Raw genomic sequence first — 24,751 nt, 5'->3', positions numbered from 1 at the left:
AGCTGCCATATAACTGATTGATCGGAAATGCCATAACTTTGGTGTTTGTAAAGTTAGAAAGTTGGAATTTTCTATGGGTTTTATATTTGGCCAATCAATCCGACCTACCAAATTTCATAAGGATCGGCCGACTATATCTTATAGCTGCCATATAACTGATTGATCGGAAATGCCATAACTTTGGTGTTTGTAAAGTTAGGAAGTTGGGATTTTCTATGGGTTTTATTTTTGCCCAATCAATTCGACATATTAAATTTCATAAGGATCGGCCGACTATATCCTATAGCTGCCATATAACTGATTGATCGGAAATGAAATAACTTTGGTGTTTTTAAAGTTAGGAAGGTGGGATTTTTTATGAGTATTAAAAATGCATCATATGAATAATTTTGGAGAATATAATTTGCAGAATATTCTGCAAGGGTTTTTCAACTTCGGCTCCGCCCGAAGTTAGCTTTCCTTTCTTGTTCAATTTAACGTTGATCAAATTTTTGACCCATTTTCATGTCAGTTATTTTTAGTTTTCCGAGGACTTGTAACAGAGTGACTCAAAATTGGACTTAGAGAGTCCATAACTTTATCAAACTTAAGCCGATTCCAAAGTGGCATACCTCTAAAGACTTCTGATTCGATTCTCTAAAAATCTGCATTCAAATTTTTCAATTTAACTTTGATCAAATTTTTCACCCATTTTATTGTCAGTTATTTCTAATTTGACTTGTTTAACTTTGACCCAAAATTGAACTTCGAGAGTCCATAACTTTACCAAGCTAAAGCCGATTGCAAAGTGGCATACCTCTAAAGACTTCTGATTCGATTCTCTAAAAATCTGCATTCAAAATTTTCAATTTAACGTCGATTAATATTTTGACCCATTTTCATGTCAGTTATTTCTAGATTTCCGAGGACTTGTAACAGAGTGACTAAAAATTGGACTTAGAGAGTCCATAACTTTACCAAACTTAAGCCGTTTCCAAAGTGGCATACCTCTAAAGACTTCTGATTCGATTCTCTAAAAATCTGCATTCAAATTTTTCAATTTAACTTTGATCAAATTTTTCACCCATTTTCATGTCAGTTATTTCTAATTTGACTTGTTTAACTTTGACCCAAAATAGGACTTAGAGAGTCCATAACTTAACCAAACTTAAGCCGATTCCAAAGTGGCATACCTCTAAAGACTTCTGATAAGATTCTCTAAAAATCTGCATTCAAATTTTTCAATTTAACTTTGATCAAATTTTTCACCCATTTTCATGTCAGTTATTTCTAATTTGACTTGTTTAACTTTGACCCAAAATTGAACTTCGAGAGTCCATAACTTTACCAAGCTAAAGCCGATTGCAAAGTGGCATACCTCTAAAGACTTCTGATTCGATTCTCTAAAAATCTGCATTCAAAATTTTCAATTTAACGTCGATTAATATTTTGACCCATTTTCATGTCAGTTATTTCTAAATTTCCGAGGACTTGTAACAGAGTGACTAAAAATTGGACTTAGAGAGTCCATAACTTTACCAAACTTAAGCCGTTTCCAAAGTGGCATACCTCTAAAGACTTCTGATTCGATTCTCTAAAAATCTGCATTATACATATACATATAATTTTGGTCAAAAGTGTGCAACGCAGTGAAGGAGACATCTCCGACCCTATAAAGTATATATATTCTTGATCAGGATCACCTCCTGAGTTGATATAGCCATGTCCGTCTGTCCGTCTGTCCGTCTGTCTGTCCGTCTGTCTGTCCGTCTGTCTGTTTCTACGCAAACTAGTCTCTCAGTTTTAAAGCTATCGAATTGAAACTTTGCACATACCCTTCTTTCCTTTGCACGCAGTATATATGTCGGAACGGGATCGGCCGACTATATCCTATCGCTGCCATATAACTGATTGATCGGAAATGCCATAACTTTGGTGTTTGTAAAGTTAGGAAGTTGGGATTTTCTATGGGTTTTATATTTGGCCAATCAATCCGACCTACCAAATTTCATAAGGATCGGCCGACTATATCCTATAGCTGCCATATAACTGATTGATCGGAAATGTCATAACTTTGGTGTTTGTACAGTTAGAAAGTTGGGATTTTCTATGGATTTTATATTTGGCCAATCAATCCGACCTAACAAATTTCATAAGGATCGGCCGACTATATCCTATAGCTGCCATATAACTGATTGATCGGAAATGCCATAACTTTGGTGTTTGTACAGTTAGAAAGTTGGGATTTTCTATGGATTTTATATTTGGCCAATCAATCCGACCTAACAAATTTCATAAGGATCGGCCGACTATATCCTATAGCTGCCATATAACTGGTTGATCGGAAATGCCATAACTTTGGTGTTTGTACAGTTAGAAAGTTGGGATTTTCTATGGGTTTTATATTTGGCCAATCAATCCGACCTACCAAATTTCATAAGGATCGGCCGACTATATCCTATAGCTGCCATATAACTGATTGATCGGAAATGCCATAACTTTGGTGTTTGTAAAGTTAGAAAGTTGATATTTTCTATGGGTTTTATATTTGGCCAATCAATCCGACCCACCAAATTTCATAAGGATCGGCCGACTATATCCTATAGCTGCCATATAACTGATTGATCGGAAATGCCATAACTTTGGTGTTTGTAAAGTTAGGAAGTTGGGATTTTCTATGGATTTTATTTTTGGCCAATCAATCCGACCTATCAAATTTCATAAGGATCGGCCGACTATATCCTATAGCTGCCATATAACTGAACGATTGGAAATGCCATAACTTTGTTGTTGTTAAAGTTAGGAAGTTCGGATTTTTTATGAGTATTAAGAATGCATCATATGAATAATTTTGGAGAATATAATTTACAGAGTATTCTGCAAGGGTATATCAACTTCGGCTCCGCCCGAAGTTAGCTTTCCATTCTTGTTCAATTTAACGTTGATCAAATTTTTGACCCATTTTCATGTCAGTTATTTCTAATTTGACTTGTTTAACTTTGACCCAAAATTGAACTTCGAGAGTCCATAAATTTACCAAACTTAAGCCGATTCCAAAGTGGCATACCTCTAAAGACTTCTGATTCGATTCTCTAAAAATCTGCATTCAAATTTTTCAATTTAACGTTGATCAAATTTTTGACCCATTTTCATGTCAGTTATTTTTAGTTTTCCGAGGACTTGTAACAGAGTGACTCAAAATTGGACTTAGAGAGTCCATAACTTTATCAAACTTAAGCCGATTCCAAAGTGGCATACCTCTAAAGTCTTCTGATTCGATTCTCTAAAAATCTGCATTCAAATTTTTCAATTTAACTTTGATCAAATTTTTCACCCATTTTATTGTCAGTTATTTCTAATTTGACTTGTTTAACTTTGACCCAAAATTGAACTTCGAGAGTCCATAACTTTACCAAGCTAAAGCCGATTGCAAAGTGGCATACCTCTAAAGACTTCTGATTCGATTCTCTAAAAATCTGCATTCAAATTTTTCAATTTAACGTCGATTAATATTTTGACCCATTTTCATGTCAGTTATTTCTAGATTTCCGAGGACTTGTAACAGAGTGACTAAAAATTGGACTTAGAGAGTCCATAACTTTACCAAACTTAAGCCGTTTCCAAAGTGGCATACCTCTAAAGACTTCTGATTCGATTCTCTAAAAATCTGCATTCAAATTTTTCAATTTAACTTTGATCAAATTTTTCACCCATTTTCATGTCAGTTATTTCTAATTTGACTTGTTTAACTTTGACCCAAAATAGGACTTAGAGAGTCCATAACTTAACCAAACTTAAGCCGATTCCAAAGTGGCATACCTCTAAAGACTTCTGATTCGATTCTCTAAAAATCTGCATTCAAATTTTTCAATTTAACTTTGATCAAATTTTTCACCCATTTTCATGTCAGTTATTTCTAATTTGACTTGTTTAACTTTGACCCAAAATTGAACTTCGAGAGTCCATAACTTTACCAAGCTAAAGCCGATTGCAAAGTGGCATACCTCTAAAGACTTCTGATTCGATTCTCTAAAAATCTGCATTCAAATTTTTCAATTTAACGTCGATTAATATTTTGACCCATTTTCATGTCAGTTATTTCTAGATTTCCGAGGACTTGTAACAGAGTGACTAAAAATTGGACTTAGAGAGTCCATAACTTTACCAAACTTAAGCCGTTTCCAAAGTGGCATACCTCTAAAGACTTCTGATTCGATTCTCTAAAAATCTGCATTCAAATTTTTATACCCTTGCAGAGGGTATTATAATTTTGGTCAAAAGTGTGCAACGCAGTGAAGGAGACATCTCCGACCCTATAAAGTATATATATTCTTGATCAGGATCACCTCCTGAGTTGATATAGCCATGTCCGTCTGTCCGTCTGTCCGTCTGTCTGTCCGTCTGTCTGTCCGTCTGTCTGTTTCTACGCAAACTAGTCTCTCAGTTTTAAAGCTATCGAATTGAAACTTTGCACATACCCTTCTTTCCTTTGCACGCAGTATATATGTCGGAACGGCCGGGATCGGCCGACTATATCCTATAGCTGCCATATAACTGATTGATCGGAAATGCCATATCTTTGGTGTTTGTAAAGTTAGAATGTTGGGATTTTCTAAGGGTTTTATATTTGGCTAATCAATCCGACATGCCGAATTTCATAAGGATCGGCCGACTTTATCCTATAGCTGCCATATAACTGATTGATCGGAAATGCCATAACTTTGGTGTTTGTAAAGCTAGAATGTTGGGATTTTCTATGCGTTTTATATTTGGCTAATCAATCCGACATGCCGAATTTCATAAAATCGGCCGACTATATCCTATAGCTGCCATATAACTGAACGATTGGAAATGTCATAACTTTGGTGTTTTTAATGTCAGTTATTTCTAACTTGACTTGTTTAACTTTGACCCAAAATTGAACTTCGAGAGTCCATAACTTTACGAAGCTAAAGCCGATTGCAAAGTGGCATACCTCTAAAGACTTCTGATTCGATTCTCTAAAAATCTGCATTCAAATTTTTCAATTTAACGTCGATTAACTTTTTGACCCATTTTCATGTCAGTTATTTCTAGATTTCCGAGGACTTGTAACAGAGTGACTAAAAATTGGTCTTAGAGAGTCCATAACTTTACCAAACTTAAGCCGTTTCCAAAGTGGCATACCACTAAAGACTTCTGATTCGATTCTCTAAAAATCTGCATTCAAATTTTTCAATTTAACGTTGATCAAATTTTTGACCCATTTTCATGTCAGTTATTTTTAGTTTTCCGAGGACTTGTAACAGAGTGACTCAAAATTGGACTTAGAGAGTCCATAACTTTATCAAACTTAAGCCGATTCCAAAGTGGCATACCTCTAAAGACTTCTGATTCGATTCTCTAAAAATCTGCATTCAAATTTTTCAATTTAACTTTGATCAAATTTTTCACCCATTTTATTGTCAGTTATTTCTAATTTGACTTGTTTAACTTTGACCCAAAATTGAACTTCGAGAGTCCATAACTTTACCAAGCTAAAGCCGATTGCAAAGTGGCATACCTCTAAAGACTTCTGATTCGATTCTCTAAAAATCTGCATTCAAATTTTTCAATTTAACGTCGATTAATATTTTGACCCATTTTCATGTCAGTTATTTCTAGATTTCCGAGGACTTGTAACAGAGTGACTAAAAATTGGACTTAGAGAGTCCATAACTTTACCAAACTTAAGCCGTTTCCAAAGTGGCATACCTCTAAAGACTTCTGATTCGATTCTCTAAAAATCTGCATTCAAATTTTTCAATTTAACTTTGATCAAATTTTTCACCCATTTTCATGTCAGTTATTTCTAATTTGACTTGTTTAACTTTGACCCAAAATAGGACTTAGAGAGTCCATAACTTAACCAAACTTAAGCCGATTCCAAAGTGGCATACCTCTAAAGACTTCTGATTCGATTCTCTAAAAATCTGCATTCAAATTTTTCAATTTAACTTTGATCAAATTTTTCACCCATTTTCATGTCAGTTATTTCTAATTTGACTTGTTTAACTTTGACCCAAAATTGAACTTCGAGAGTCCATAACTTTACCAAGCTAAAGCCGATTGCAAAGTGGCATACCTCTAAAGACTTCTGATTCGATTCTCTAAAAATCTGCATTCAAAATTTTCAATTTAACGTCGATTAATATTTTGACCCATTTTCATGTCAGTTATTTCTAGATTTCCGAGGACTTGTAACAGAGTGAATAAAAATTGGATTTAGAGAGTCCATAACTTTACCAAACTTAAGCCGTTTCCAAAGTGGCATACCTCTAAAGACTTCTGATTCGATTCTCTAAAAATCTGCATTCAAATTTTTATACCCTTGCAGAGGGTATTATAATTTTGGTCAAAAGTGTGCAACGCAGTGAAGGAGACATCTCCGACCCTATAAAGTATATATATTCTTGATCAGGATCACCTCCTGAGTTGATATAGCCATGTCCGTCTGTCCGTCTGTCTGTCCGTCTGTCTGTTTCTACGCAAACTAGTCTCTCAGTTTTAAAGCTATCGAATTGAAACTTTGCACATACCCTTCTTTCCTTTGCACGCAGTATATATGTCGGAACGGCCGGGATCGGCCGACTATATCCTATAGCTGCCATATAACTGATTGATCGGAAATGCCATATCTTTGGTGTTTGTAAAGTTAGAATGTTGGGATTTTCTAAGGGTTTTATATTTGGCTAATCAATCCAACATGCCGAATTTCATAAGGATCGGCCGACTATATCCTATAGCTGCCATATAACTGATTGATCGGAAATGCCATAACTTTGGTGTTTGTAAAGTTAGAATGTTGGGATTTTCTATGGGTTTTATATTTGGCTAATCAATCCGACATGCCGAATTTCATAAGGATCGGCCGACTATATCCTATAGCTGCCATATAACTGAACGATTGGAAATGTCATAACTTTGGTGTTTTTAAAGTTAGGAAGTTAGGATTTTTATAAGTATTAAGAATGCATCATACGAATAATTTTGGAGAATATAATTTACAGAGTATTCTGCAAGGGTATATCAACTTCGGCTCCGCCCGAAGTTAGCTTTCCTTTCTTGTTCAATTTAACTTTGATCAAATTTTTCACCCATTTTCATGTCAGTTATTTCTAATTTGACTTGTTTAACTTTGACCCAAAATTGAACTTCGAGAGTCCATAACTTTACCAAGCTAAAGCCGATTGCAAAGTGGCATACCTCTAAAGACTTCTGATTCGATTCTCTAAAAATCTGCATTCAAATTTTTCAATTTAACGTCGATTAATATTTTGACCCATTTTCATGTCAGTTATTTCTAGATTTCCGAGGACTTGTAACAGAGTGACTAAAAATTGGACTTAGAGAGTCCATAACTTTACCAAACTTAAGCCGTTTCCAAAGTGGCATACATCTAAAGACTTCTGATTCGATTCTCTAAAAATCTGCATTCAAATTTTTATACCCTTGCAGAGGGTATTATAATTTTGGTCAAAAGTGTGCAACGCAGTGAAGGAGACATCTCCGACCCTATAAAGTATATATATTCTTGATCAGGATCACCTCCTGAGTTGATATAGCCATGTCCGTCTGTCCGTCTGTCCGTCTGTCCGTCTGTCTGTCCGTCTGTCTGTCCGTCTGTCTGTTTCTACGCGAACTAGTCTCTCAGTTTTAAAGATATCGAATTGAAACTTTGCACACACCCTTCTTTCCTTTGCACGCAGTATATAAGTCGGAACGGCCGGGATCGGCCGACTATATCCTATAGCTGCCATATAACTGATTGATCGGAAATGCCATAACTCTGCTGTTTGTTAAGTTAGGAAGTTGGAATTTTATATGGGTTTTATATTTGGCCAATCAATCCGACCTACCAAATTTCATAAAGATCGGCCGACTATATCCTATAGCTGCCATATAACTGATTGATCGGAAATGCCATAACTTTGGTGTTTGTGAAGTTAGGAAGTTGGGATTTTCTATGGGTGTTATATTTGGCCTATCAATCCGAACTACCAAATTTCATAAGGATCGGCCGACTATATCCTATAGCCACCATATAACTGATTGATCGGAAATGCCACAACTTTGGTTTTTGTTAAGTTAGGAAGTTGGGATTTTCTATGGGTTCTATTTTTAACCAATCAATCCAACCTATCAAATTTCATAAGGATCGGCCGACTATATCCTATAGCTGTCATATAACTGAACGATTGGAAATGCCATAACTTTGGTGTTTTTAAAGTTAGGAAGTTGGGATTTTTTATGAGTATTAAGATTGCATCATATGAATAATTTTGGAGAATATAATTTACAGAATATTCTGCAAGGGTATATCAACTTCGGCTCCGCCCGAAGTTAGCTTTTCTTTCTTGTTCAATTTAACTTTGATCAAATTTTTCACCCATTTTCATGTCAGTTATTTCTAATTTGACTTGTTTAACTTTGACCCAAAATAGGACTTAGAGAGTCCATAACTTAACCAAACTTAAGCCGATTCCAAAGTGGCATACCTCTAAAGACTTCTGATTCGATTCTCTAAAAATCTGCATTCAAATTTTTCAATTTAACTTTGATCAAATTTTTCACCCATTTTCATGTCAGTTATTTCTAATTTGACTTGTTTAACTTTGACCCAAAATTGAACTTCGAGAGTCCATAACTTTACCAAGCTAAAGCCGATTGCAAAGTGGCATACCTCTAAAGACTTCTGATTCGATTCTCTAAAAATCTACATTCAAAATTTTCACTTTAACGTCGATTAATATTTTGACCCATTTTCATGTCAGTTATTTCTAGATTTCCGAGGACTTGTAACAGAGTGACTAAAAATTGGATTTAGAGAGTCCATAACTTTACCAAACTTAAGCCGTTTCCAAAGTGGCATACCTCTAAAGACTTCTGATTCGATTCTCTAAAAATCTGCATTCAAATTTTTATACCCTTGCAGAGGGTACTATAATTTTGGTCAAAAGTGTGCAACGCAGTGAAGGAGACATCTCCGACCCTATAAAGTATATATATTTATACCCTTGCAGAGGGTATTATAATTTTGGTCAAAAGTGTGCAACGCAGTGAAGGAGACGTCTCCGACCCTATAAAGTATATATATTCTTGATCAGGATCACCTCCTGAGTTGATATAGCCATGTCCGTCTGTCCGTCTGTCCGTCTGTCCGTCTGTCTGTCCGTCTGTCCGTCTGTCTGTTTCTACGCAAACTAGTCTCTCAGTTTTAAAGCTATCGAATTGAAACTTTGCACACACCCTTCTTTCCTTTGCACGCAGTATATAAGTCGGAACGGCCGGGATCGGCCGACTATATCCTATAGCTGCCATATAACTGATTGATCGGAAATGCCATAACTTTCGTGTTTGTAAAGTTAGGAAGTTGAGATTTTCTATGGGTTTTATATTTGGCCAATCAATCCGACTCACCAAATTTCATAAGGATCGGCCGACTATATCCTATAGCTGCCATATAACTGATTGATCGGAAATGCCATAACTTTCGTGTTTGTAAAGTTAGGAAGTTGAGATTTTCTATGGGTTTTATATTTGGCCAATCAATCCGACCTACCAAATTTCATAAGGATCGGCCGACTATATCCTATAGCTGCCATATAACTGATTGATCGGAAATGCCATAACTTTCGTGTTTGTAAAGTTAGGAAGTTGGGATTTTCTATGGATTTTATATTTGGCCAATCAGTCCGACCTACCAAATTTCAAAAGGATCGGCCGACTATATCCTATAGCTGCCATATAACTGATTGATCGGAAATGCCATAACTTTCGTGTTTGTAAAGTTAGGAAGTTGGGATTTTTTATGAGTATTAAGAATGCATTATATGAATAATTTTGGAGAATATAATTTACAGAGTATTCTGCAAGGGTATATCAACTTCGGCTCCGCCCGAAGTTAGCTTTCCTTTCTTGTCTTGATCAGGATCACCTCCTGAGTTGATATAGCCATGTCCGTCTGTCCGTCTGTCTGTTTCTACGCAAACTAGTCTCTCAGTCTTAAAGCTATCGGATTGAAACTTCGCACACACCCTTCTTTCCTTTGCACGCAGTATATAAGTCGGAACGGCCGGGATCGGCCGACTATATCCTATAGCTGCCATATAACTGATTGATCGGAAATGCCATAACTTTCGTGTTTGTAAAGTTAGAAAGTTGGGATTTTCTATGGGTTTTATATTTGGCCAATCAATCCGACCTACCAAATTTCATAAGGATCGGCCGACTATATCCTATAGCTGCCATATAACTGATTGATCGGAAATGCCATAACTTTGGTGTTTGTAAAGTTAGAAAGTTGGGATTTTCTATGGGTTTTATATTTGGCCAATCAATCCGACCCACCAAATTTCATAAGGATCGGCCGATTATATCCTATAGCTGCCATATAACTGATTGATCGGAAATGCCATAACTTTGGTGTTTGTAAAGTTAGGAAGTTGGGATTTTCTATGGGTTTTATATTTGGCTAATCAATCCGACATGCCGAATTTCATAAGGATCGGCCGACTATATCCTATAGCTGCCATATAACTGATTGATCGGAAATGCCATAACTTTGGTGTTTGTAAAGTTAGAATGTTGGGATTTTCTAAGGGTTTTATATTTGGCTAATCAATCCGACATGCTGAATTTCATAAGGATCGGCCGACTACATCCTATAGCTGCCATATAACTGATTGATCGGAAATGCCATAACTTTGGTGTTTGTAAAGTTAGAATGTTGGAATTTTCTATGGGTTTTATATTTGGCCAATCAATCCGACCCACCAAATTTCATAAGGATCGGCCGACTATATCCTATAGCTGCCATATAACTGATTGATCGGAAATGCCATAACTTTGGTGTTTGTAAAGTTAGGAAGTTGGGATTCTCTATGGATTTTATTTTTGGCCAATCAATCCGACCTATCAAATTTCATAAGGATCGGCCGACTATATCCTATAGCTGCCATATAACTGAACGATTGGAAATGCCATAACTTTGTTGTTGTTAAAGTTAGGAAGTTCGGATTTTTTATGAGTATTAAGAATGCATCATATGAATAATTTTGGAGAATATAATTTACAGAGTATTCTGCAAGGGTATATCAACTTCGGCTCCGCCCGAAGTTAGCTTTCCTTTCTTGTTCAATTTAACGTTGATCAAATTTTTGACCCATTTTCATGTCAGTTATTTCTAATTTTTTTTTTTTTTTTTTTTTAACATTTGCATTTTATTTATTGGATCTTCTCTGAATTGAGACTAACAATAAGTATATAGAATCTTATATTAAAAAGCTATCTGACAGTCAAGGTGACTGGCGCGAAAATTTAGGGGCTCTAATAACTATTGCTGAGCTGGAAGGTCATTGCGTTGCAATCGGGTCCGGATGGAAGCCCTGGCTAGGCCTCTGGCGAGCTGGTTTGGATGAGAAGTTAGCTTGGTGTGGTAGGACGCTTTTTGTTTTGATATTTCATCTTTTACGGGTAGAATGCCAAGATCTCTGTGGATGTTGTCGTTCCGAACATACCAAGGTGCCCCAGTGATAGTTCTCAGGATTTTTGATTGTGCTCGCTGAATAATGTCGATGTTGCTGCTGCTCGCGTTTCCCCACAATTGGGAGCCGTAGGTCCAGACTGGCTTAAGCGTTGAATTGTAGAGCAGGACCTTGAAGTCCAGGCAAAGGGGGGAGCGCGTTTAAAAGCCAATGGAGACTGTTTGATTTTAGTTTTAGGTGAATTTTCTTAGCTTCGATATGTCTCCGCCATGTAAGTCTCCTGTCTAGGTGGATGCCAAGGTACGTTACATCGTCAGCTTGTGGAAGTGGCGTGTTATTCAGGGTTAGCGGGGGACACGTTTGTCTGTTAAGAGTAAACGTTATGTGTTTACACTTTTGCGCATTTATTTTTATACGCCAGTCTGATAACCACCTCTCCACTACAACGAGATGATCAGCTAGTAGTGCTGTTGCCTGAGTTGGGCATTTGGACCGACTTATGATCGCGGTATCGTCTGCGAATGTAGAAGTAGTTAGCCGCTCGTTCGTGGGAATATCTGCGGTGTAGAGGAGAAATAGAGTTGGACCAAGGGCGCTACCTTGGGGAACTCCAGCCTCTATAGCGTAGTCATCGGATGTTGTGGTGTTGCATCTCACGGCGAAGGCTCTGTTGTAAAGGTACGATTCCAGTATCCTGTGAGTGTTTCCTGGCAGGATCGTTCTGATTTTATGGATAAGGCCATCAAGCCAGACTCGGTCGAAAGCCTGTGCAACGTCAAGGAATACCGCACTGCAGTATTCCCGAAGCTCGAATGCAGTCCTTATTTCTGTTGTTAATCTGTTGACTTGCTCTATTGTTCCATGGCTTTCTCGAAAGCCAAATTGATGTGCTGGAATAACGTTGTGCTCTTTCAGATATGGAATGATGCGCGTCAGAAGGCATTTTTCGAGCAGTTTTGACAGACACGAGAGTAAACTTATCGGTCTATACGAAGCTGGTATTGTGTGATCTTTCCCTGGCTTTGGGATCATTATGATTACCGATTTTTTCCATTTTTTTGGGAAATAGCCAAGTCGTGTAATCCCGTTGAAGAGTTTACAAATAACCTCAACTGCACAGTTTGGAAGTTCGATTAACATTTTGGGAGTTATTTGATCACCGCCTGGGGCCTTTTTTGGTTTCAATTGCTCGCTGATTACTTTTGCAATTTCATTTGGTTGAAACAGAATTGGCTCCGTCTCAGATTCAATTCGAATTGACGGCGACGGTAGTGCGAATGAATTAGTTGCAGGGTTTGGCTGAAAAACATTTCGAAGGTGTAAAGCAAATGTACAAGCTCTGTCTTTGTCGCTTCTGGCCCAGCTGCCTGAAGAGTCTCTTATGGGGATTACTGTTTCGGCCGGCGCACTTAGTTTTGGGTGGGCCCTCCACAAGGGATGCTTAGTGCTGGTGGGTGAAAGTTTCTCAATGTACTGGCGTTGTGCTTTTTCTTCTTCTTGCCTTACAGCCCTGGTAAGTCTGCGACCAGCTTCTTTAAGACTTTGTTTTGAGGATGGCGATCTGCTGGTTTGCCAAGTACGTCTCAAACGTCTTTTCTCCAAAACAAGCTGTTCGATTTCATGGTTAGTTTTGTGTTGGTGTGTGTGCCCATCCCTCCCTTGCGGTGTTGAGACTTTGGCTGCTGCGACGAGTACAGACTCCAGGGCATCGGCGTAGCAGTCGATGTCCTCCTTGATGTTGAGCTGTGGAGTTAGTTCAATGTGGGAACTTACGTACTTTTTGAACTTCAGCCAATTGGTTCGATGCGACGTCAGCCTGCGAGGGTGCTCGATTAATTCCGGGCTTTGAAGAAGAGTTATTAGCACTGGTGAGTGGTCCGATGATAGATCCAAAAGCGATTTTGCAGATATTAGATTGCGAGAGATGTTTTTGTCACAGCAAAATCAATTAAATCTGGTAGTTTTCTAGGATCTGTAGGCCAGTATGTAGGGCTGCCTGGTGAAACGTAGTCCAGTTTGTTGCATGTTTTAATGAGTGCATTATATAGTTGCCTTCCTTTGGGGGTCACAAGGCGGGATCCCCAGTGCGTGTGCTTGGCGTTGTAATCTCCTGCTGCTATGAATCGCTCTCCAAGTGAATTGTAGAAGTCCATGAATTGGTCTTCGGAGACTGTAAAGCGGGGTGGGCAGTAGACAGCGGCAATGGCAAGGTTGCAGTTGCCCAACTGTAATTTTATCGATGTAGCTTGCAGATAATTTTTAGCAAACCGTTGGTGAAAGTGGTGTTTGACGCGGTCTCTTATTAAGATTCCAGTGCCGCCATGCGCTTTACCATCTGGATGATCTGTGCCATAGAACGTGTATCCCCGTATTTGAAAGTTATATTTGCTGGTGAGATGCGTTTCTGCCAGCAACATAACGTCGATGTGGTTTTCGTTCAGAAATTGAGTTATTTCAGGTTTATGCCGTGAAACACCGTTGGCGTTCCACAGAGTTATTCGAAGGCTAGGCATGGTTTATTTGGACTGCTGAGCTGCAAGCATTTGTAGTAAGATATTTTGGTTTTGCATAAGGGTTTGCATAGTGGTTTTCATGAAGGACATAAATTCCATCATATTTTGTTGCAAAGTAATCATCATAGATTCCATGTTACTTTGTGGCTGTCCCATGGCCTGCTGGATGTTATCAACTTTCGGCTCTATGTGAGCTGTGCCTGATCTTAGAGCACTGGCGTAAGAAATTCCGTTGGTGGTAATTGAAGGGCCAAATGATGATCTGGCTGCTTTTGCGAAGAAAACTTCCGGTGTCGTTTGTGATCTCATGTAAGTGTTTTGTGTGTTCAGGGAGCGTGCCGTTGTTGCTCGTTGCATCCGACTTTTCATCGCCTTGTAGACTGGACAGCCTCTGTAGTTAGCTGTGTGGTTTCCTTGGCAGTTTACACACTTTTTAGTGAGAGAGTCTTCCTTGTTGGCAGGGCAGGGTTCGGAGCCGTGGCAGTTTCCACAAGCTACACATACTGACCTGAGGGTGCAGTAAGCCCTGGTATGACCGTATTCCTGGCAGTTTGTGCATTGCACTGGTCCGGTCCGTTTGTGCGGCTCTTCCACTGTGATCCTACGGTGCAGAAGGTACTGCAACTTGTAGATCGGGTGCACTGCGTTTTTTTTCAAAGTTCTGCTGTCTGGCTCCAGCTCGACCTTGAAGAGTGGTTGCGGCTTCTTGTTTTTGTTCATAATGTTTATAACATTTTTTGCGCAAAAACCGTTTTCTTTTAAGGCCTCTGTAATTTCGCAGGGGGTCACATCGGGTTCTATTCCCTTAAGCACAACTTGCAAACCTTTGCAACTTTTCAGCTGGTACGTGTAGTAATTCTTTTTGGCATCGTTTAAGTACTTCGACACTGCTCGGAAATCGTCTTCGGTTTTGGTTTGGAGTTTAGTTTCGCTTATATTCCCTTTCATAAGCGGAATAACATGAAAGTTATCTTTTCCGACAAGCTCAACTATTTTGTTGACTAGGGCATTCGAGATCTTCTCCCGAATAAAAATAGGTGGGGGCTTTAGTTTCCTTGGGGCTAATTGTTCAGACTCTGTTTCAGGCTCCGCCAGAATGGAAAATCTGTTTTCATCTAATGGCCCGGGATTTAAAGGGCCTTTGTTGGAACGATTTATTTTGGGCTTATTGCCGTCCGAGTTTTTTGGGGGTGTTAGCTTGCGCTTGGAGATATTAATGTAGCGATCCATGCCTGTCTGAATGGCCGAACCCGCTTGCAGAATTGACACTTCTTCTACCGTAGCTTTGTTTTTGCCGTTTGCACCGATTTTTGCACTTGGTTGTGTTGTTGCTTTACCCGCAGCACAAGAAGAGGGTGGAGTCGTTATTGCATTGTTGGCGACAGAGACCGTTGTAGTAGTCGTAGTAGTTTCTGTTGTTGTTGCGCTAGGCGGCAGAAGCTCTGTTGGAGTCTTGCATTGCTCACTCCATGGCGTTCGAGCGGTGAAGAGCAGGGCGGGAGAGCAAGAGTTAGCTCTCTGGTTTTCGGCGGTCAGTAAACTTGCACCTTCAAGCACTTTCGGTTCTAGAGTATTACTCGTCATTTCTAATTTGACTTGTTTAACTTTGACCCAAAATTGAACTTCGAGAGTCCATAAATTTACCAAACTTAAGCCGATTCCAAAGTGGCATACCTCTAAAGACTTCTGATTCGATTCTCTAAAAATCTGCATTCAAATTTTTCAATTTAACGTTGATCAAATTTTTGACCCATTTTCATGTCAGTTATTTTTAGTTTTCCGAGGACTTGTAACAGAGTGACTCAAAATTGGACTTAGAGAGTCCATAACTTTATCAAACTTAAGCCGATTCCAAAGTGGCATACCTCTAAAGACTTCTGATTCGATTCTCTAAAAATCTGCATTCAAATTTTTCAATTTAACTTTGATCAAATTTTTCACCCATTTTATTGTCAGTTATTTCTAATTTGACTTGTTTAACTTTGACCCAAAATTGAACTTCGAGAGTCCATAACTTTACCAAGCTAAAGCCGATTGCAAAGTGGCATACCTCTAAAGACTTCTGATTCGATTCTCTAAAATCTGCATTCAAATTTTTCAATTTAACGTCGATTAATATTTTGACCCATTTTCATGTCAGTTATTTCTAGATTTCCGAGGACTTGTAACAGAGTGACTAAAAATTGGACTTAGAGAGTCCATAACTTTACCAAACTTAAGCCGTTTCCAAAGTGGCATACCTCTAAAGACTTCTGATTCGATTCTCTAAAAATCTGCATTCAAATTTTTATACCCTTGCAGAGGGTATTATAATTTTGGTCAGAAGTTTGTAACGCAGTGAAGGAGACGTTTCCGACCCCATAAAGTATATATATTCTTGATCAGGATCAATAGGGAGTCGATATAGCCATGTCCGTCTGTCCGTCTGTCCGTCTGTCCGTCTGTCCGTCTGTTTCAATACCGTTTGCGAGCTCAGTTTAAAAGCTAGCGATCTGAAACTTTCACAATCGTCCTAAAACATGTGTACGCAGATCAAGTTTGAAAATCGCCCCGATCGGACGTCTATATCCTATAGCTCCCATAGGAACAATTGGATATATCTTGCAAGAATTTATGATATTTCGCGCAGTGTAAAAGCTATTGACATTAATCTTTACAAATCGTATTTTTTATACCCTTGCAGAGGGTATTATAATTTTGGTCAGAAGTTTGTAACGCAGTGAAGGAGACGTTTCCGACCCCATAAAGTATATATATTCTTGATCAGGATCAATAGGGGAGTCGATATAGCCATGTCCGTCTGTCCGTCTGTCCGTCTGTTTCAATACCGTTTGCGAGCTCAGTTTAAAAGCTAGCGATCTGAAACTTTCACAATCGTCCTAAAACATGTGTACGCAGATCAAGTTTGAAAATCGCCCCGATCGGACGTCTATATCCTATAGCTCCCATAGGAACAATTGGATATATCTTGCAAGAATTTATGATATTTCGCGCAGTGTAAAAGCTATTGACATTAATCTTTACAAATCGTATTTTTTATGCATACCTTGATCAGGGTAAAAGCGCGTGGCGATCGGACGTCTATATCCTATAGCTCCCATAGGAACAATAGGGTAAAATCGGTTAAAATTGAATGATTTTTAGGATATTTCGCGCAGTGTAAAATCTATTGACATAAATCTTTCCAAATCTTATTTTTTATGCGTACCTTGATCAGGGTAAAAGCGCGTGACGATCGGACGTCTATATCCTATAGCTCCCATAGGAACAATAGGGTAAAATCGGTCCAAATTTGATGTTTTTCAGAATATTTCGCGATGTGTAAAAGCTATTGCTGTACATTTTTTCAAATCGTATTTTTTTATGCATTCCTTCATCAAGGTAAAAGCGCGTGCTGATCGGACGTCTATATCCTATAGCTCCCATAGGAACAATACGGTGAAATCGGTCAAAATTTCATGTTTTTAGAATATTTCGCGCAGTGTATAAGCTATTGACATACGTCTATATCCTATAGCTCCCATAAGAACAATAGGGTGAAATCGGTCCAAATTTGATGATTATCAGAATATTTCGCGCAGTGTGTAAGCTACTAACATAAAATTTTCCAATTCTTATTTATTTACGCATATCTTGATTAGGGTAAAAGCGCTTGCCGCTCGGAAGTCTATATCTTAAAGGAGATAGTAAAAATTGTTAAAGGCTGCGAAAGTATCCCTTTTGTATATGACATTTTTGCAGTATAAAAGCAATTGACTTGAAACGATGCAAATCTAGTTTACTTATGTATACCTTATTCCTTTCGCTACTTTTTCACTTTTAGCAATTTCGTCAAAGTCTGCAAGGGTATTAAAACTTCGGCTTGCCGAAGTTAGCTTCCGTCCTCGTTCAATTTAACTTTGATCAAATTTTTCACCCATTTTCATGTCAGTTATTTCTAATTTGACTTGTTTAACTTTGACCCAAAATAGGACTTAGAGAGTCCATAACTTAACCAAACTTAAGCCGATTCCAAAGTGGCATACCTCTAAAGACTTCTGATTCGATTCTCTAAAAATCTGCATTCAAAATTTTCAATTTAACGTCGATTAATATTTTGACCCATTTTCATGTCAGTTATTTCTAGATTTCCGAGGACTTGTAACAGAGTGACTAAAAATTGGACTTAGAGAGTCCATAACTTTACCAAACTTAAGCCGTTTCCAAAGTGGCATACCTCTAAAGACTTCTGATTCGATTCTCTAAAAATCTGCATTCAAATTTTTATACCCTTGCAGAGGGTATTATAATTTTGGTCAAAAGTGTGCAACGCAGTGAAGGAGACATCTCCGACCCTATAAAGTATATATATTCTTGATCAGGATCACCTCCTGAGTTGATATAGCCATGTCCGTCTGTCCGTCTGTCCGTCTGTCTGTCCGTCTGTCTGTCCGTCTGTCTGTTTCTACGCAAACTAGTCTCTCAGTTTTAAAGCTATCGAATTGAAACTTTGCACATACCCTTCTTTCCTTTGCACGCAGTATATATGTCGGAACGGCCGGGATCGGCCGACTATATCCTATAGCTGCCATATAACTGATTGATCGGAAATGCCATATCTTTGGTGTTTGTAAAGTTAGAATGTTGGGATTTTCTAAGGGTTTTATATTTGGCTAATCAATCCGACATGCCGAATTTCATAAGGATCGGCCGACTATATCCTATAGCTGCCATATAACTGATTGATCGGAAATGCCATAACTTTGGTGTTTGTAAAGTTAGAATGTTGGGATTTTCTATGGGTTTTATATTTGGCTGATCAATCCGACATGCCGAATTTCATAAGGATCGGCCGACTATATCCTATAGCTGCCATATAACTGATTGATCGGAAATGCCATAACTTTGGTGTTTGTAAAGTTAGAATGTTGGGATTTTCTATGGGTTTTATATTTGGCTAATCAATCCGACATGCCGAATTTCATAAAATCGGCCGACTATATCCTATAGCTGCCATATAACTGAACGATTGGAAATGTCATAACTTTGGTGTTTTTAATGTCAGTTATTTCTAACTTGACTTGTTTAACTTTGACCCAAAATTGAACTTCGAGAGTCCATAACTTTACGAAGCTAAAGCCGATTGCAAAGTGGCATACCTCTAAAGACTTCTGATTCGATTCTCTAAAAATCTGCATTCAAATTTTTCAATTTAACGTCGATTAACTTTTTGACCCATTTTCATGTCAGTTATTTCTAGATTTCCGAGGACTTGTAACAGAGTGACTAAAAATTGGACTTAGAGAGTCCATAACTTTACCAAACTTAAGCCGTTTCCAAAGTGGCATACCTCTAAAGACTTCTGATTCGATTCTCTAAAAATCTGCATTCAAATTTTTCAATTTAACGTTGATCAAATTTTTGACCCATTTTCATGTCAGTTATTTCTAATTTGACTTGTTTAACTTTGACCCAAAATTGAACTTCGAGAGTCCATAAATTTACCAAACTTAAGCCGATTCCAAAGTGGCATACCTCTAAAGACTTCTGATTCGATTCTCTAAAAATCTGCATTCAAATTTTTCAATTTAACGTTGATCAAATTTTTGACCCATTTTCATGTCAGTTATTTCTAGATTTCCGAGGACTTGTAACAGAGTGACTAAAAATTGGACTTAGAGAGTCCATAACTTTACCAAACTTAAGCCGTTTCCAAAGTGGCATACCTCTAAAGACTTCTGATTCGATTCTCTAAAAATCTGCATTCAAATTTTTCAATTTAACTTTGATCAAATTTTTCACCCATTTTCATGTCAGTTATTTCTAATTTGACTTGTTTAACTTTGACCCAAAATAGGACTTAGAGAGTCCATAACTTAACCAAACTTAAGCCGATTCCAAAGTGGCATACCTCTAAAGACTTCTGATTCGATTCTCTAAAAATCTGCATTCAAATTTTTCAATTTAACTTTGATTAAATTTTTCACCCATTTTCATGTCAGTTATTTCTAATTTGACTTGTTTAACTTTGACCCAAAATTGAACTTCGAGAGTCCATAACTTTACCAAGCTAAAGCCGATTGCAAAGTGGCATACCTCTAAAGACTTCTGATTCGATTCTCTAAAAATCTGCATTCAAAATTTTCAATTTAACGTCGATTAATATTTTGACCCATTTTCATGTCAGTTATTTCTAGATTTCCGAGGACTTGTAACAGAGTGACTAAAAATTGGACTTAGAGAGTCCATAACTTTACCAAACTTAAGCCGTTTCCAAAGTGGCATACCTCTAAAGACTTCTGATTCGATTCTCTAAAAATCTGCATTCAAATTTTTCAATTTAACGTCGATTTACTTTTTGACCCATTTTCATGTCAGTTATTTCTAGGACAGTCTCGATCATGCTTTCGTGGAGTGCAGACGTGTTTTTGCATTATTACGAAATTCTTTGTGCAGAGCCTATGGACAAGTCCACTTTCGTGGCAAAACTTACTGTTTTTGTGAGCTCAGTGGCTGGAGTCGCGGTGTCAGTGATCTTACATCCCGTTGGTTGTGCCTTTTCGCGAAAACAAGTGAAGTAGGAACTGGTAGAAAGACATTTGCAGCTTGTTGTAGTTGCAAATCACCCCTCTGAGATCAACAGATCAATTATATTTTTATTTAAAAAATAAAAAACAAATTCAAATATTTCCTCGACTGGGGCTCGAACCGGGTTTCACCTGGCGGTGGGGCGAGCGCCTTCCTCACTGGACCACAACCGCCTCTTTGGAACCTACACAAAAGGGCTTAGTGTTCTGGAAGTCGGTAAAGCAGTGTCAAGCAGTCACTAACTACCATAATGTCTGAACCAGACTTCAACATCGCAGGAACAGTGGCTGAGGCCCAAAGGAAAATGAGTGACGCATTAAACGCCTCATTAAAACGTTTTAGCTCTGTCTATGCTTCCACCTCTTCCAACGCTCGACAACCTCAAGACCTTTCATCCGATGAAACTGTAGCAGACGACGAGGACTGGTGGACCCCACGTCCCAGCTCTAACAAACGCCGGTTAGACTCCAAGTCTCCCGATGGTAACAGAAAAGTTCAAAGGAGTTCTAAAAGCCCAAAACCAACTGAATCTGTTAATCGGTTCTCGGAACTGTCAGACATGGACGCTGAAGATGACCTCCCCCTCGCTTCTCTTGTTGTCAGCCACAACAGCTCCGATGGAGCCAATATTACCAACACAAGTAACATCAATGACAACCACGAGAACAGTACCAACATCATTGAAAACAGCAACATCATAAGCAACAACATCAGTAGCAGCAACAATGGCAACAACAACACCACCAGCACTAGTAACAGCGGCAATCGTAATCCGAACCAGCTCACAGGCAACAAGGAAACCTCACGGAATCAGAAACCACCCCCAATTGTTATCAAAAATTGTGAAAGCCTAAACGGACTTATCAGATCCACTGATAAGATCGTCCACCCAACAAAATACTCAATAAAATGCCACACAGATAACTCAGTTTCGATCCTCGCTGCAGACTCCGATGCGTACAGAGCCATCACTAAATCGCTCACCATAAAAAAGGTGCCATTTCATACCTGGCAGCTTAAAGAGGAAAGATCCTTCCGGATAGTCATTCGAGGTGTACATCACTCCATCCCGGATGAGGACATTAAGGAAAGTCTGACTTCGCTTGGACACAATGTGCGCTTTGTTAACAGGCCGAGAAGCCGTTTTGACAAATCAAAGCTTGTCAACCTTGTTTTTGTCGAGTTAGAACCAGCCGCGAACAACAAAGAAGTTCATGAGCTTAAGGTGCTCTGTCGTCAAAGAGTTCAAGTTGAACTTCCTCACAAAAAGGACGATATTGTACAGTGTTTTCGATGCCAATCTTTTAATCACACAAAAAACAATTGCCATAAGGAATTTAATTGTGTCCGATGTGGTCAACAACATGCGATTGACGAATGCGAACGAGAAATTCACCCCGTTAAATGCGTAAACTGTGGAGGTAGTCACACAGCTAGTTACAAGGGCTGTATTGTTTACCAGCAAACAGTAAGTCGTCGTAGAGGTGCTACAACCCATCGTAGCCTCCCACAACAACCAGCCGTTGTACGACCAACTGAGAGAAGAGGTGTTGTGGCATCGATTTCATACGCGAATGCCGCTAGGGGATCTGTACAACAACAAACCCAACAGGCTAGCCGACAGCAGTGGACAAACGATCAGCAGCATCAACAGTTCCCTCCACTAGGAAGTAGAAACCGGAAACTTCATCAGCAAAGTAACGGACTCAATCAACATCAGCAGCATCCAACGCAAGACTCTTTAAGCCGACTTCAAAAACCAGCTCCCAAACAACAGCAGGACCAACAACAACAGTCATCGCAACAGCACCGAAATGTCCAAAATGATCGTCAATGGCAGCGACAAGAGCAAAAGTTTATGCGATCCGATGAAAAGATGTCAGTCCTCGTAGCTCAACTCGACAAGATGTTCCAGATGATGATGTCAATGATGACTCTCATTACAGGCCTTATATCACAAATGGCGCCAGGAACTGCACAAGCAATCTCTGGCCTTCTCCCAGCTCATTCAACACAACCATGAGTCAAATTGGGCTCAAAATCGGTGTATGGAACGCCGACGGGCTGGCCAACAAGGCGCTGGAGCTAGAGTTCTTCGTGCGGAAGCATCACATTGACATCATGTTGGTCAGCGAAACACATTTCTCCTCTCGGTCATATTACAAGCTACAGGGGTATGACATTCACCAATCTAATCATCCGGCAGATCGCCATCGTGGAGGCTCTGCTATTATTATAAAGTCCTGTCTCCAATACCACCAGTTCGCAACAATGGAACATCAAAGTGCTCAATGGGTCGCAGTTAAAGTCAAAACAGACCACGGTGAAATTGTCATTGCGTCTATTTATTGCCCACCTAACTTTCTGCGTACCGCCGTTGACTTCAGAGTACTATTTGAGGAACTAGGACCCAATTTCCTTATTGCTGGAGACTGGAATGCACACCATCGACATTGGGGCTCACGAAACTGCACAGCCAGCGGAAGAGCATTGGCTGACTGTATTTATAGTGCTAATATCCAGGTCCTTGCAACCGGAGGGCCCACGCATTACCCGTACAGTCAACGTACACCATCAGCAATCGACTTTGCCATATATGGAGGTATTCGCTCTGAGCTTGTCACCATATCAGAAAGCTTGGAACTAAGTTCTGACCACATCCCCTTGGTGATTGAACTAAGAACAGCTGCTCACAAGCTTTCCCGGAAAATGCACATCCTTCCTCAAAACGCAAGCGTTCCGCGGTTCCAGGCAGCTGTTAATCAGCTTGTTAACCTCAACATGGTCCTAAACACCCCTGAAGATATTGACGACGCGACTGAGCATTTTGTCCAAAACATCCACATCGCTGCTGACTCCTCAACCTGTAGGCAAGGTTCAATAAACCCATCGAATCCAACTCATGCCCTTTTAAAACCTGAGGTTCTGGATCTGGTGAGGTTGAAAAGAGCCTTGCGTCGCAGATTCATGCGGTCGAGGGATCCAGCCGACAAAAGGGCATATCGTCGCGCTGAGGACGATCTCAAAAAGTTGTTGCACAAAACAAAAAATGACTACTTCGCTGATCTGCTACGTAATGCTGATCCTACAAAACCATATGGATTTAGCATCTGGAAAGCAGCAAGAGTTATAAAAAGGCAGCCCCCTCGCAGAATACCTATTAAGCGAACTGACAACACTTGGTGCAGATCGGATTCCGAAATTTCTCTGGCTTTTGCTGACGAACTGGAAAATCGCTTTCAGCCATTTAACTTTGCGAAGCGTGATGACGTTGAAAACACACTGCAATTTCTTAATGCTCCCTGCCCAGAAGCAGAGCCATATAAGTCCGGAAGAAGTTTGTCACCAAATAAAAAAGCTGCACCTCAGCAAAGCTCCAGGATTTGACGGTATTGACACCAGGGTTGCCAAGGCACTTCCGAAAAAGGGCATTCTGTTTTTAGTCCTCCTGTTCAACTCCATGTTACGTATCCACCACTTCCCCACACAATGGAAGTGCGCTGTGATATCGATGATACCGAAGCCAGGTAAGCCGGAGAACCTTGTTGCGTCATACCGACCAATAAGCTTGCTGCCCACATTCTCTAAAATATTCGAGAGAATATTTCTTAGCAGAATGATGGCAGTAAGAAGGGTTCAGGATGCAATTCGAGACCACCAGTTCGGCTTCAGGAATCACCATGGAACCCCGGAGCAAGTGCACCGGGTTACTCAACATATTTTGGATGCCTTCGAGAATAGACAGTACAGCTCTGCTATCTTCTTGGACGTAAAAGAAGCTTTCGATAGAGTGTGGCACGATGGCTTGCTATTTAAGCTGAAGACTCTCTTGCCAACTGCGCAGTATCTCCTTCTTAAAACATATCTGCTGGATAGAAGCTTTATGGTTGAAGTGAGAGGCGAAAGATCACCTATCCGATGCATACGAGCTGGCGTACCACAAGGTAGTGTTTTGGGTCCTGTGCTGTACACCCTTTACACCTCTGACTTGCCAAATCCTAGAGACCCGGGTACCCTCTTGGCAACGTATGCTGACGACACAGCCTTCATCGCAAACTCTCCGTGTCGAATCGAGGCGTCCAGAATTACCCAGAGCTTCTTGGACCTGTACAGCGAGTGGACGAGCAGGTGGAAATAAGTCGCAACATTGCAACTTCTCCTTAAGGCATCAAACCCTCCCTAGGGTTA

General features: G+C 39.4%; 1 protein-coding gene across 1 annotated transcript; it reads left to right on the top strand.

The window, feature by feature from the left end:
• The first annotated feature begins 20,649 nt into the window (after nt 1–20,649).
• On the top strand, nt 20,650–22,970 carry LOC123038073 (putative uncharacterized protein DDB_G0292292). Its single transcript, XM_044461649.1, has 5 exons — nt 20,650–20,779; nt 20,842–21,842; nt 22,176–22,441; nt 22,510–22,737; nt 22,826–22,970. The coding sequence occupies exons 2-5, from the start codon at nt 20,868–20,870 to the stop codon at nt 22,968–22,970; spliced, it is 1,614 nt and encodes a 537-aa protein (XP_044317584.1). The 5' UTR covers nt 20,650–20,779; nt 20,842–20,867.
• Nucleotides 22,971–24,751: the final 1,781 nt, after the last annotated feature.

Source organism: Drosophila rhopaloa, unplaced genomic scaffold (genome assembly GCF_018152115.1).
Source record: "Drosophila rhopaloa isolate 14029-0021.01 unplaced genomic scaffold, ASM1815211v1 contig_105, whole genome shotgun sequence".
Lineage (NCBI taxonomy): Eukaryota > Metazoa > Arthropoda > Insecta > Diptera > Drosophilidae > Drosophila > Drosophila rhopaloa.
Note: the sequence above shows the minus strand (reverse complement) of the source record. Positions and strands in the feature narration are given on the sequence as shown.

Excerpts from the sequence above, each read along its gene's own strand:
- LOC123038073 (XM_044461649.1), top strand. The coding sequence starts at position 20,868 with ATGAGTGACGCATTAAACGCCTCATTAAAACGTTTTAGCTCTGTCTAT. Across the intron at positions 21,843-22,175 it reads CTCACAAAAAGGACGATATT|GCTAGCCGACAGCAGTGGAC; the intron begins GTACAGTGTTTT and ends CAAACCCAACAG. Across the intron at positions 22,442-22,509 it reads ATGCGATCCGATGAAAAGAT|GCCTTATATCACAAATGGCG; the intron begins GTCAGTCCTCGT and ends CTCTCATTACAG.